The 15,658-nt window shown below is 31.6% G+C and overlaps 1 protein-coding gene across 1 annotated transcript in view; it reads left to right on the top strand.

The window, feature by feature from the left end:
• Positions 1-12,610, top strand: part of LOC148312476 (ATP-binding cassette sub-family G member 1) — a 51,381-nt gene extending 38,771 nt beyond the window's left edge. Inside the window, exons 5-12 of the mRNA XM_088277128.1 lie at positions 1,329-1,474; positions 2,209-2,447; positions 3,707-3,957; positions 5,469-5,637; positions 6,178-6,278; positions 8,663-8,818; positions 9,596-9,801; positions 11,058-12,610. Coding sequence (XP_088133254.1) covers positions 1,329-1,474; positions 2,209-2,447; positions 3,707-3,957; positions 5,469-5,637; positions 6,178-6,278; positions 8,663-8,818; positions 9,596-9,801; positions 11,058-11,199 — 1,410 coding nt within the window. The 3' untranslated portion in view covers positions 11,200-12,610. The remainder of the gene's footprint in view (positions 1-1,328; positions 1,475-2,208; positions 2,448-3,706; positions 3,958-5,468; positions 5,638-6,177; positions 6,279-8,662; positions 8,819-9,595; positions 9,802-11,057) is intronic.
• The last annotated feature ends 3,048 nt before the right edge of the window (positions 12,611-15,658 follow it).

Below are 15,658 nucleotides of genomic sequence, written 5' to 3'. Positions count from 1 at the left end.
TTACCCACTACAGGGCAGAAAGTATTATTTTTGCATTTTGAAGAAAATGTATTGTTTAATTATTTCTTTTAATACACTAAATATTTTTCATATAGAGAAAAAACATTCAGGTTTTACCTTAAAAGATCTGTTGCACAGTAAAAAGTTCAATAAGTGGCTTGATATTTATTTTTAATACATTGTTTTATATTTTAAAACTTTAAAAATGATCTGAAAAATCAAGTTTTTTGATATATGACGTTGTTGAAAGGAGTGAGCGACATATATCCGCGGGAAGGCTCTTCGACTCTAAGTATTCATGCAAACAATGTTTTTTAAGCATAAACTTTATTAAAAGCAAACTGAGAAATCGTTTTGTTGGCGAGAACCTGGAAACGTGTTAAAAATAACGACATACAAACCTGACTTCATCAAACATTTAAAGGAGATGCAAGATGCATTATACTTATCCGCAATAAGTAGTGTTCTTGTGGATACCCTACATTCGAAAGATGTTTATAAATAAATTAAACTTAAAATTATCATTATAAAGTATGAAATCAAGATTTATCGAGTCTACTCGTGACTTAATAAAGTCTAAAATTATAATACTAAACAATTCCAACAGAACTTTAAATATTTAGCAACCAAATACATCAATAACCTTCCTACAGATATAAAAAAAAGAAGACATTAAAATGCAAATAAAATAATTTGAATGCCTTATATACATGTTAATCGAACAAAATAATAATAATTAAAAAAAAACCTTATCCGTACCCCAATGGTGCATAGGGCACTGCATTATACAAACACAATGTTATCTTGATCGTTAACACACGAAGGAAAGGTGATCAGCCCTCCGCTTTAGGTACCAGTCCAGGGTAATATTGAGTAAATATTAGAGTGAAAAAATCACTTATATTTATTTTAACCCCCCCTGGGAATCGAACCCGGGACCTCCAGAATGGTAGCCGACCGTGCTGACCGTGACCGTGCCGAAATAATAATAACAAACAATAAATGATAAATAAAGTCTATTTCCAAGCACAAGAGCTTAATTTCTTTATTGGAGACAACAACGTAACTAATTTTAGGATTGTCAAAAGTAGACATGTCTATATATTTTTTTTTTAATATTTAATTAATTATAGTAATAAAAATAAAAGTTTGAAGGGTACCAATCCATTAAATAAATATTAGAGTGAAAAAACATTATATTTTACCCCCTTGGGAATTGAATCCAGGACTTCTAGAATGGTACCCAAATGCAGTATCCGCTAGGGTATGGATGTGAACAAATCAAATTTTCAGTTTTATTTTAATGTACCGATATATTTTCTTTTCAGATTGAGGAGATTTTGTCTATGCTTGGATTATACGAGCACCAGAACACGCGTGCAGCGCGGCTTTCCGGAGGACAGAGGAAGAGATTGTCCATAGCTTTGGAACTCATCAACAATCCTTTGATCATGTTCCTTGATGAGCCCACAACGTAAGTTGAAACTGAATATTCAAAACATTTTGAATGTGTCCAAATATGTACTTGTTCACAAATCTGGGTTTTCTCCACTTAGGGGTTATTTTTACTTTTTTTGACATTTTATTACAAATTATTTTTGGACATCTCATCAAAGATGAAAAAAAATATGGAAGTCTGGGCATTTACGGGGCTGACGACCGTCTTAGGCTGGTTTAAGTGATCACACACGTGTAACATTCACCAATTCTACCCATGATTAACAACCACACTACTCAAATTCTTGGAAGTTCTATATACATGAAACATTGTTCTTGAATCACATCAAAAAGAGAAATATTTGTGTTATTATTATTTACACAAATATGTCTATTTCAGACTGTTTCTGTGAACCTGAGCGGCTCATTATTAGAAATAGGCATCAAATTGTGGAAGAGTGGATTCGAACTGAGAAACTCTAACTTAAGAATCCGCGACACTAACCACGGGACCACAGCCCGACACATATCATTAATCTCATGACACTATACGTGCGAATTCAGTGCATCCATCTATAGTGGGATGAGCAAAACATTTATTTAACAGAAACCCTTTTTTATTTAGATGTATGCAAGATCCTAACCGGATTATTTTACATACAGGGAAACGCCTGAATACGTGATTTTTGTTTTTATGCATCTTATGATTTGACCTGTAATTTTATTCACAACATTTTGAGCGTGTTCAAATATTAGTATTTATTTTTGCAGAGGTCTAGACAGTTCATCCTGCAGTCAGTGCGTACTACAATTGAAGAAATTGGCGCAGCAAGGAAGGACCATCGTATGCACCATCCACCAGCCCTCAGCATCGCTGTTCCAGATGTTTGATCATGTCTATATTCTTGCGGAAGGGGAATGCCTGTATCAGGGATCGACTTCGAATCTTGTACCATATTTAGAAGCCGTCAACATGCCGTGTCCCAAATATCACAATCCAGCAGATTTTGGTGAGCTTTGATTTGAAATTGAGATAGAGCTTACGTTTGTAAGGGGTCGTACAGAATAGCTTTAATTTTACAGAACAAAATTCTTCTTTTACTTCTTGGTGTAGGCCTTGTGGCCTGTTTTTAAGAGAGATTAGCCTCCTGCTCAATTACAAGCTGTCGATATCCATCTCTTTGGTGGACTGCCCGGGAGTCGTCCACCTTGGCGTTTGCGTGCAATGCAATGTGAGTGAGTCTGGATGGTTCCATTCTCCTCAGATGCGCATTCTTCTTTGTTGCCTACCTCACCTAACGACATATTTGATCTCGCATATTTCTTTAAAAAAAATTGATAACAAAGTCAATAAATATGAAATAAATGGAATGTGTCCACGAAGAATTTCTTCGTCCGGTTCGTTGTCTTGTTTGGGACTATTTATTTATTTAACTAAAAATAAGTCAGTTTTCCTCTTTCTTCCACTCTCAACAGCTGTTTTCTTTCACTCTTGTTTCATTTTTTTGATAGTCATTATTCAGTTTTACGTTATTTTAATAAATTCACTTCTTTATCTGTAAGCGTCCTTATTGCGGACGTGTTCTCTCCATGTTTTCTGGCATCTCGCCCTCTACCAAACGTAAGCAAATATGAGGCTTATAAGCGTCCCTCGCTTTCTACCAACAGTATATTAAAGACGCGTTTCCCGCAAACAATGTGTAAATTAAATGAACGTGTTAAGATAAAAAAAATCATTGAAACATCATATACACTACATATAGTACAAATACTGTGCAGATATAAAAACTAGGAACATATAACTGTCGTAGGCAATTTGGCACCTGTATATCGGCAAGTTCCCAGCCAATCATCCTCACAAATACGAAATATATACATATCAATATATCAATATCACATATAATTAAACACTCATAAATATACAATTTACTTGTGTATTTTTTTTTGTCCGCCTCCGTAGTGTAATGGTCAGCACGCTCGGCTACCGTTCTGGAGGTCCCGGGTTCGATTCCCAAGGGGGTTAAAATAAATATAAGTGATTTTTTCACTGTCATATTTATTCAATATTACCCTGGACTGGTACCTGAAGCGGAGGGCTGATCACCTTTCCTTCATGTGTAAACGATCAAGATAACACTGCGTTTATAACGCAGTGCCCTATGCACCATTGGGGTGCGGATAAGGGTTTTATTATTTTTTATTTATTTTTTTGTGGGGTGACCATTTGAATGCAATTCTTAGGTGTACAATAATAATAATCTTTTTTTAGTTATTGAATTGGCCTGTGGGGAGTACGGCGAAGAGAAAATCAAGACCTTAGTGACGGAAACGGAAAATGGAAAAAGCCTCCAGTGGTTCAAGGACCCGTCTGAAGTCCTTGACCTCAAAACTTTAAGAAAAAATTATCGGCTCGGTGACACCAAGAGAAACAACAAACTCAAAGGACTAGAAGAGACCCCAGAAACCAACCAGATAAAAGTCCTGGTGAAGAAAGGATTTTTGATGGCAAAAAGAGATTTGGTAATATTTTACATAATTTTTTTTTGGACACTGAAAATATATTAATAACAATGTTTTATTAGACTTACAACATTTATTAATTGAATCGGCAGTCACTTTTTTGCGAAATCTATCTATTTTTAATTTAAGTTTTACTTATTCAATACTCTATTTCTTCAAATCTATTGTCAAATCATTTTTTTTAAATGATAGGGAATACATCAAAACACGTGTTACAATAGATTTTGAGAAATTGTGGCATTTACTTAGTTAAACTTAAATTAAAACATTTAACTATAGTGACCTACATATATCATATCGCTCACTCCTTTCAAGAACGTCATAAATAAATAAAAAACTTGATTTTTCAGGAGAACGTTTTTAAAGTGTAAAAATATAAAACAATGGATTAAAAATAAATATCAAGCCACTTATTGAACATTTTACTGTGGAACAGATTTTTTTAGGTAAAACCTGGAGGTTTTTCCTCCATTTGAAAAATATTTAGTAGATTTAAAAAAATAATTAAACGATACCTTTTCTTCAAAATGCAAAAACAGCACTTTCTGCCCTGTAGCGGGTAAATATTAAGTTAAACATTTGCCGCTTTTGCTGGGATTTAGTATATTTTTTGGTCATTCCGAAAACATGCACAACTGTAAATTGACAATTTTTGATTTATGACGTTCTTGAAAGGAGTGAGCGATATATGTAATATGTGAGCTTATCATCACATTGTCTTCAATTTGATATTAGACAAAAATAATAATGTTTATTTATTTTAAAATGAATAAATTAACTTTCATTGCCTTATCAATAGCTTAGTCTTCAAACCATTACGAATAAAAAATCAAATCAAATTAAAAAGATTTATCAAAAACAGAAAAAAACACATATTCTTTAGTTTTTAGTTTTTACTAGCTTCGGAAGCTACAATTGCTTCCATCTTTAGATACAAATATAAACAATTTGTTTTTATAAACACCTGTAGATGGAAGCATCTGCAGCTTCCGAAATTAATCGTAATAAAATATAATACTGGTTTCAGAAGCTACAAATGCTTCCATCTACAGATACAAATATAAACTGTTTGTTGTTATTTAGCATTGATAGCTCCCGAAACTATATATATATATATAATATATATATATATATATATATATATATATATATATATATATATATATATATATATATATATATATATATATATATATATATATATATATATATATATATATATAATAATCAAAATCACTAGTGTAGCCGGAAATAAATAAATACTGCAGTCAACAAACTGATAAAAATAACAAAAACAAAAAACCGAGTTTGAAAAAACATCCTTTATGATAATCTGAATAAATATATGTAAACACATACATCTTTATGCTTCTGATTCATGTATTCCTAATAACGTGGTTCATTAAAAAGGTCACAAAAGCGATTGTTGGACTGTTTTTGCGGAACGTGAACAATTTATGCGAGTTGACAACATGCAAAATATTAACATGTTTTTATACATTAACTTTCAGACACTCACTCATCTGAGGATCGCAGTAAACGTTTTGACGGGAATAATGCTGGGATTGCTGTTCATCGACGCTGGAAATGAAGGATCCCGAGTCCTGGATAACTACAACCTCCTGTTCGCTATCCTTATGCACCACATGTTCTCCACTATGATGTTGACCATTCTTACTTGTTAGTAGAACTAATTGTATTATTTTATTTATTTTTTCGGCATTTACTTTGTGGTATTACATGTTACAATGATTAAGGAAACACTTATTTTTATATTATTTCGAGAAATAAAAATACTTTGTGTTCTGATCCACTCTGATTTTATTAACCAATTAGTTTCGGCAACAACCTGTTGCCCTCTTCAGAGCTTATTTATTACTAAATAAACCCTGTAGTAATAAATGAATACCTGAAGCAATAAATAAACCCTGAAGTAATAAATAAACCTCAAATACAGATTAAAATCCTTTTTTGTACTGGGCTCAAGTAACACATCAAAGTTCAAGTCCCTCAAAGGCTCAAGTAACACATCAAAGTTCAAGCCCCGTTCTACGGTAATCGAATTGTAACGGTGTAATTAATTAATCCGTTAACGGACACCCCCTCCCCCCAACCATTCCGTTATATCAAGGTTTTACTGTATAATACATTTTACTGCATGCTACATATCTTATTTGATTTAAACATAGCTTCAACTTATATTTCTATTTTATATTTCAGTTCCTATGGAAATGTGCATTCTGCAGAAGGAGCATTTTAACAGATGGTATTCTTTGCGTGCATACTATTTGTCAGTGACACTTGTTGATATACCTATTTCGGTGAGTTTATGTTTGAGAAATATGTTTTATATAAATGGAAAGATTGATAATGATATAAAAAGGAGTGAAAATGAAGTGAAAATTAATTCAATGCTGAAATTCTAAACTGAAATGACCAAGCCAATGCTGAAATTCAAAACTGAAATGACTAAGTCAATGCTGAAATTCAGTGTCAGGTTGTGGTCCCGTGTTTAGTGTCGCGGACTCTTAAGTCAGAGTTTCTCGGTTCGAACCCACTCTACCACAATATGATACCTATTACTAATAAGGAGCCGCTTAGGCTCAAAGAAATAGTATGAAATTCAAATATTTGGGTAAATAATAAAATCACAAATATAATTTTTTTATATCTCATCAAAGATGAAGAAGAATATGGAAGTCTGGGCATTTACGAAGCTGGCGACCGTCATAAGCTGGTTTAAGTACACACGTGTAACATTCACCAATTCTACCCATTTTTGACAACCACAATACTCAAATTCTTGGAAGTTCTATATATACATATATATATATATATATATATATATATATATATATATATATATATATATATATATATATATATATATATATATATATATATATATATATATATATATATATATATATATATATATATATATATATATATATATATATGAACCAATTTAGAAACCTTGTTTTTGAATCACTACAACTTCACTAGAATTAAATCATATGAAAATAACTTCTGTAATTGGAGATAATCCAGATTTTGTGAACAAGTAATTTGGACACACTCAAAATGTTGTAAAATCACAAATATTTTTCTTTAATAAAAAATTCAATGACTAAGTCAATTTTGAAATTCCGCATTTAGAGGCAGAATCTCTACTTAGAATAACGTAGGTAGGTACATTTTTAACAACTTCATCTTCATTTTTGTATTAAAGAAACATAATAATGTTTAAAATACACGATATTTTAATATGTCGTAAGGTAAAACGTGTATCATTTGAACTTTGATTCTGGATGATATGACGTTTTGTTATTTTGGTGTTTTATTAAACGGGGCGACGTAATTACAGGTCATAGTGCCACGACCGTTATAGCTGATAACCTTTCAAACAATGTGTAATTTTTAACAAATAAAATAAAAGGCAAATATTTTAACTGTATCTTTGTGTAACTGGGTCAATTGAATACACATCATGTATAAATATTGATTAAAGTTATATTTGAAAGGTTAATAACCGCAACACCCTCAGGTTATTTATTTTAAACCGGTATTGAAGATTTTGATTGGAGGACAGTCATTATGAAAATACATTCAATGGACGAGATCATTGAGATCCCCTTGACTTGCTGCATTTTACTTCGTTACACTTTTTTTAATTACCTAACGTCCAAGTGACTCTGAAATCTAGCTACGGCTTATGCAACACCGCTTATCATGGCCCTATTAAGGATTCAACTTTATATAAGTTTTTAGCCTATACGTACTCGTGAGTGGATTTATTCTTTATGTTTAAAGTTACTATAATTCATATTATTTTTTGACATCTCATAAAAGATGAAGAACAATATGGAAGTCTGTAAAATGTTGTAAATAAATTATCTGGTCAAATTATAAGCTTAAATAATAAAAATGAAAATGGTATTTTCTGGCTTTCTCATGTGTGTGAATGTAATCCAGGATTCGATCCTCACATACTAATATAAGAGTTTCTGTTTGATTAAAAGCTTCTTTACACCTCACCAATAGATGTCTCTAGTGAAGTTCTAGTGATTCAATAACAAGGTTTCTAAATTGGTTCATTTATATAGAACTTCCAAGAATTTGAGTAGTGTGGTTGTCAATAATGGGTAGAATTGGTGAATGTTACATGTGTGTAAAGTGATCACTTAAACCAGCCTATGACGGTCGTCAGCCCCGTAAATGCCCAGACTTCCATATTCTTCTTCATCTTTGATGAGATGTCAAAAAATAATATGCATATTTATGTATTTGTATGTATGTGAATGTGTGTACGTGAATGTGAAATGTGAATATATGTGTGTGTGTGTGTGTGTGTGTGTGTGTGTGTGTGTGTGCGTGCGTGTGAGTGTGTATGTGTGTGCGCATTTGCTTCTGCATGCATTAATTTTCCAGGTATACGACGTACTTATCTTAGGGCTACCTTTTTTATTCATCCGCTAGGGGGATAAACAACATTTAAAAAGAAAACCTTGTACGAAAAAATAGAAAGATGCCCATTAGGTGTGTGTACAAAGAATATAGCACAACGATTAGTACGTCGTATACCTGAAAAAATTACGCGTCCACATCGCTATGATTGGTCTCTAGTAGCGGGAGGGCATGCATAAGAAATAATTTAATAGATTATATTACGAATTAATATATTGTTATGTTGTGTTTGTTTCAGATAATATGCTGCTTCCTATTTTCTATAATTGTGTACGCGATGTCCTCTCAGCCGATGGTCCTCTTCCGGTTTAACATGTTCTTCGTAATTTCCCTTCTCGTTGTCTTTGTTGCACAAAGTGTTGGGTTGATGATAGGCGCTGTTTTCAGCGTGGTGGTGAGTATTCTAATAGAAATATGTATTTTAAAACAAACCCCCAAAAATTTTAGTGCCTAGATACACATGCTCATTATTAGCACACAAGCATACTATTATTGAGCAATTGCTACTTAAATGTGTATACGTACTCTGCCAGAGATAAGCATGCTTAAAATTGACAGTCGTTCGATTTTCTGTAGTCTGGTTACTATTGTATTAATCATGGCATCTCAAGGCGAAGCAACCTTTTTGTACAATTGACAGCTCAACAATTTTGGGTATTCGCGATTTTTTTAAAATTAGAGTTGCCAGGTTGCAATTCTAAAAATACTGGGTGGTCATAAGACAGTATTTATTTCTTACAGAATGGCACATTTTTGGGTCCTACACTCACTGTCCCCGTGATTATGTGTAAAGTCGATTCTAGACACTACATATATCCATGATCCGCGAATTTTCAAAAAAGAGTTGCCCGGTTGCAATTCCTATAACACCAGGTGGTCCACAATATGCATATGTGGAGACATTCTTCTATACCTGGCATAAGACTATATGTATTTTTGCAGAACGGCACATTTTTTTTATTTCGACACTCTCTGTCCCCTTGATGATGTAGCGACCTTTGTGTAAAGTCGATAGCTTGACACTTGTCACTATTTCCATGGTCCACGACTTGCTGAAATAGAGTTGCCAGGTTGCAATTCCGATAACACCACGTGGTCCACCATATACATTTGTGGAGACATTCTTGTGTTTGCGCATACCAGGCATAATATTATATGTATTTTTTTACAGAATGGCACATTTTTGGGTCCGACGCTCTCTGTACCCGTGATGATGTTCGCTGGTTTTGGGGTGACGCTTCGTGACCTACCGACCTACCTATACTGGGGCTCGTACATCTCCTACTTGCGGTATGGACTCGAAGGATTCGTTGGAGCTATTTATGGGGAAGGACGAGCTACCCTCGAATGCGCGAAAGAAAACTATTGCCACTATAAGTAAGTTTAAGCCTTAAAGTTTTAAAGAAATCACTAGAGAATCCCCTATGCACTGTGTACGAAGCCTAAAATATACTTATTTACTTCAGCCTTCTTCTTGTATCCCGTATTGGACAAAGGTCTCCCTCTTGGATATCCACAGTTCTCTGTTAGACGTAACTCTCTCCCAGTGCAGGCCCGCCATTTTTTTAAATGTCATCGGACCATCTTGTCTAGGCCTCCAGTCAAGCACCTTTTTCGTCCATCTTTCCTCAGACATACGTTCCACATGACCTACCCAGTTCCATTTTTGTTACGTGATTCATTGAGCCACATCTCGTTCACTCCTTTCAACAACGTCATATATCAAAAATCGACAATTTTCAGTTGTGCATGTTTTCGGAATGCTAAGAAAATTTACTATATCCCAGCAAAAGCGGCATATTTTTAACTTAATATTTACCCGCCACAGGGCAGAAAGTGTTGTTGCATTTTGAAGAAAAGGTGTTGTTTAATTATTTTTTTTAGTTTACTAAATATTTTTCAAATGGAGAAAAAACCTTCAGGTTTTACCTAAAAATATCTGTTGTACAGTAAAAAGGTCAATAATTGGCTTGATATTTATTTTTAATGCATTGTATTATATTTTTAGACTTTAAAAACGATCTCCTGAAAAATCAAGTGTTTTGATTTATGATGTTCTTGAAAGGAGTGAGCGATCTGTTACCTTGGTCTCTGAAATATATACATTTTCAATTTAAATTTTACTTGGTAAATACCACACTTTCTTAAAATCTATTGTGACACGTGTTTCGATCCATTTCGCATCATTTTCAAACATCATCGGTGTAAGGAAAAACATAAAAAATGAATTCAAACAATTATAATTCGAGTTTCGTCATAATTCAAAATATTAGTTTTAACATAAATATTTTAAACAAAAAATTTTATAATTCAAATAAAGGCGTCTATTTCAAACAATATTTAGCCAAAATTAGAAATAAAATAACGAAAAAAGTCGTCACAATACTGTTTAAAAAATAAGTAAATTTGAGATTTTTTTATGATTGATTTCTTTTTTATTATTTCACTACATTTATTAATTTGAGATTGTCAAGGAGGAGAATGAGAACATTGCAAAGAGGTAATGAGAATATTGCTAAGATGTCTCCATTGAGTACTTGGTTCAGTTGAGAGAGAAAGGATGTAAGTCAAGATACCTCTAATGTCTCGAACTTGTTCATGAAATGTCTTATGAATGTTCTCTTTTGTTCTAGATATCCTCAGAAGTTTTTGTCAGAGATCTCCATGAGTGGGAACCAATTTTGGAACGACGTTTTCTGGCTGGTCTTCATTTTACTAACCATGCGAACAGTTGCGTTCTTCTTACTTCGCTGGAAACTGGTTGCTGTTCGATAAGCTGAATAATTTAATTTTTACTACCACCAGGGTTCAATTCTTTAATTTAATTAACAAAAAGTTATTTAGTATTTATTGACATTCATAGTCTTAATTTTTTGTTGTTATTATTAAACATTCCGTGTTTTATACATTTTAAAAAATTATTAGTATGGTGGATGGCTTCAATTGTAATTTTTGAAGTGAAACTTTACAAGGCACAGTAGGGCATATTGGCCTAGATCAGATAAAAAAGTGTCAAATATAGACCAAATTGTAATTTTTGAAATGAAACTTTTTTAGGTAGGGTAAATTTGCCATGATTAGAATTGAAAGCTTCAAATATAGACAAAATTGTAATTTTTTAAGTGAAACTTTTTAAGGCGCGGTAGGGCGTATTAACCTGGATCAGACGAAAAAGTGAAACGCTCCCCATTCTATGAAATCAACTGAAAGTTGAAAAGAAAGTGTGGAAGAATCGTTTCTACTCTTTCCGTCGCATTCGTCATAGACAGACATTCATTCATTTCTTTCTTAGAGTATGAATTTATGGAAATTGATTAATAAAAGGAATATTGACACCGAAAATATCAGTTTAAATAAGTTACTAAATCAGGCACTACCATTGACGTAGTATTCTCTCGTTATTAAGAAAATTTGTATCCTAAATTATTGGTTACTGCAGCTATCGTAAACCGATAATTTCTTTCTTACATTGTGAATTAATGGAATTGATCAATAAAACAATATTTCATCTAATGAAGACAGATTTTCTTCCATTAAACTCCACATAAGCATTTTCTAATCCTGAAATAATAAAATCGTCAACCAATTTAAAGAAACCATTTTATAAAATCAAATTATTCTAGAACTTAAAAAGTTTCACTTTTACCACGCTTGAGTCTTACTCATATATTTTTGATAATAATAAAACTAGATAGTATAGATTAAAAAACTCACTTAAATTACTTGCGATGACAAATTATTTGTATATTAATTAATGATGTTCTTCTATCCAATTGCCAAAATTGTCGAGTGATAACTTAATATAAAACTAAATTTGGTTTTCTGAGTTTTTGAATAAAAAAGGAAGGTACGTTTGTTTCAGTAGGTACGTTGAAAATTCAGTAGGTACTGCATATTTAATGTTATTTATTAAATACTAAAAAAAATCCAGCAAAAATACCTACATTTTTCACTACAACTTATAATGATATTTTTAATTTTGTGCAATGTTATATTATTCAGGGCTGTGAAATACAAAATTATAATAAAATACAAAAAATACCCACATGTCACGGGCGGTTCAGATTGAAACTTTCAATTTTCAATTAAACTTTTACGTAGTAGTGGTATTTACTTAGTAAAAAATTTTAATTAAAAAATGATAGATTTGACCACAAAGTGACTGCCGAATCAATTAATGAAAAAATGATTTTTTCAAATTAAAAGTCATCAGCAGTGCTGGGATTCCATACAGGAATCAACGTTATATTTTAACAATGTGTAGATATGACTAAATGTGTACTTCTATTCGGTAATTTTTTTTTCGGTAACTTCAAATATTATGGACTGGCCATAATATATGTATTTATTACATTAGACACTGGATTATTCACCCTATGGATAACATATCAATTTGAACTTCTCAAATTGATATGAAACGTTTATCTTTTTTGACAGAATATGGAAGTCTGAGCATCCCAGGGTTTTAAGTGATCACTTAAGCCAGCCAAATGCCAGGTCGTAGGCCCTGGGATACTAAATACTTCCATCTTTCTTGATGTACCTATGTAATAAAAACTATAGATGTTTCGTGATAGACACCCATAATATTAATGTATTTATTTTGACTGTAGGTACATATTTTTTGTATTTGAGACATATTTTTTTTAATGTTTTTTAAATATTTATATATCTTTTTGAAAAATTACCATATTGAAACATTTTCATTTTAAAAAAATGGGCTCTCTATATAAAACATGATGACATACTATAAGTAATTTAATTAAAAATATAGGTAATGCTCCCAAGTGGCTTATAAAAATAATATTTTGTATCTTAAAAGCATTATTAACTTTGTGGTATGGTAATATAACACTTTCCTTATCATTCATGAGTCACTTTATTTAATACCACTTTTTGAGTGGTATTACACAAAGTTACATAATGCATTATAAGGAGAGTGTTATAAAATAATATTTATGTAAAATTTGTGGCATACTCAAGACATTAACCATTCACATCCAAGACGTCATTCTACTACATTACCAACTTTAAACCAGTTTCTTTTATATTTTATTATTTCTATCTTACTTTCACGTTTCACGTAGGTAGAGGAGACAGAACGCCACACCACTCGGTCTTTTTAATCATTAAACGCCACATACCCACCAATCCCAACAGGCCTGTCCACACGCATGTACTAGATCATTCCACGTTTTTTATCGGTTTTTCTTTTTTTGTTATTGTTCATTTTTGTCTCCCTCGGAAGTGCAGTGATGAACGTGCTGGAGGTCCCAGTTTTGATTCCCAGGGAGTTCAAAATAAACATCAGTGATTTTTCACTCTAATGTTTATGGTACTCCTGGTTTGGTACTTGAAACGCGGGACTGATCAGTGGTCATCTTGCCTTCGTATAATTAACAATCAAGATAACACTTCGATGTTATGATGTATCTTATGCACCGTTGGGGGAGTATAAGGACTAGAAAAAATATTTATATATTCTAATCATCCTTTTAATGATATTTTTATTTTATTATTAATTAGAATTCATTTGAATTTTTTTAGTACTTTTAAATTACAAGAGTAATTAATCCTTATTTATTATTTAGTAATTATTTAAAATTGACTTATAACATTATAATTCCAAAAATGTCATGTGATATCGCAAAAATGTACCCAAGGAGAAGTTTGTGTTGCACTTTATTATTGTTACCTTTTAAAAATATAATATAAATAAAACTAAAAAAAAATATTATTTGGCTTACTGGATACACTTCTATGTATCCGTATTCAAAAGTTTTGCTGTTAACTAAAGTCCATATAAAAAGAGTATAGGTCATTCCTCCTCCCTGTATCGCACTCTTATCCAGCAACTATTGTAAATAACAGTCGATATGTACCTATCACAAAATCAATTTACCTAAATATGTCCCAATTTCCTTTCATATTTCCAAAGACAATAAGTTGACATTTTGAGTAATCATAATATTTTGAATACTTCTTTTACTTTCTCTATGCCTTCGTCGTTCAAGAAACGTCAGATTGACAGAACGTTTTGTCTTCAGCCGAGATTATTGATATTTATCAAACTTTGTTTTCAATTCCCTACCAATATTAAGTAAGAATATATTGTTTTATTCGATGAAACCTTCAAACACATGCGATACTCATGCTAAAAATTTCGAAAATTGAAGGCACGATTTTAGAACGATAATGCATGACAATGTCAAAAGTAATTATAAACTTTTACACAATATAATAGTCCTATAAATACTAATTCTACGGCAAATTACTTTGTATAATATGAAATAATAATAACATGTCATACGTTTTATAAAACAGTTTTGTTTAATTTCTTAACCATATATTTATTATTAATTTAAAACGAATTCTTTAAAGCATTAAATGTTGAACTTGACATATTGATAAGACATTTTGACATTTTATTTTTACAAAATAATCAGAGCATCAAGTGCTCCTTGACACTAATTTAGTAAAAAAAGTTTTATGTGATATTTTATAAATATTTTTATTAGTGTAAGCTGATTCCAAAATAATATTTAAATAACTTTTGATTAGGTGAAAACATATTATAGGTTTGTATAAATAAACATTTTACAATGCATGTTTGTACATACACATATTTATACATACACAATACATATTAATAATTATTATATTATAATTAAAATAGTGTACAAATTGAATAAAAAGTGATGGAATAATTTTGTGTTTTAATTTTTACTCTATGTTTTTCAAATACATTTTCATACAAACAATCATTTGACCTATTACATTATATTTTTTATTTATTTTAGCCATGTTTTTTTGACTTAAGGTAGTATAATTGATAGCCCGCAAATTTTCTTCAAACCCAGGTAACATTAAGGTATTTGAATTTTTTATCTAAAAGTTAGTTCGCCCTCAATATTATATTGTAACAATATGCCCCCGTTGCTAAAATGTTTGCAAGCTACATCTTAATTTTACAAGTCACTTTTTTGCTATTTTCGCATTTTTTTAGAGAATATTAGAAGAGACATAATATAATTTAGCATGTCGATTATCGAGGAAAAATCATGACACGCGAAAATATGTAGCAAACTTTGAAAACGAGCGCGGTTTGATGGTTCGAGAAATTAATATTTTACTGACTGCCATCTATCGGATATTTGATAAAATACTATCAAATTATTTTGACTTGTTATAAAAACTCTAATAGATGTCGCTAATGACATGAATTTTTAGATAT

Source organism: Brachycentrus maculatus, unplaced genomic scaffold, assembly GCF_059751285.1.
Source record: "Brachycentrus maculatus isolate JH-2025_06_01 unplaced genomic scaffold, ASM5975128v1 h1tg000039l, whole genome shotgun sequence".
In the NCBI taxonomy this organism is placed as follows: domain Eukaryota; kingdom Metazoa; phylum Arthropoda; class Insecta; order Trichoptera; family Brachycentridae; genus Brachycentrus; species Brachycentrus maculatus.
The sequence above is the reverse complement of the archived record's forward strand: the minus strand, read 5'-3'. Positions and strand labels throughout refer to the sequence as shown.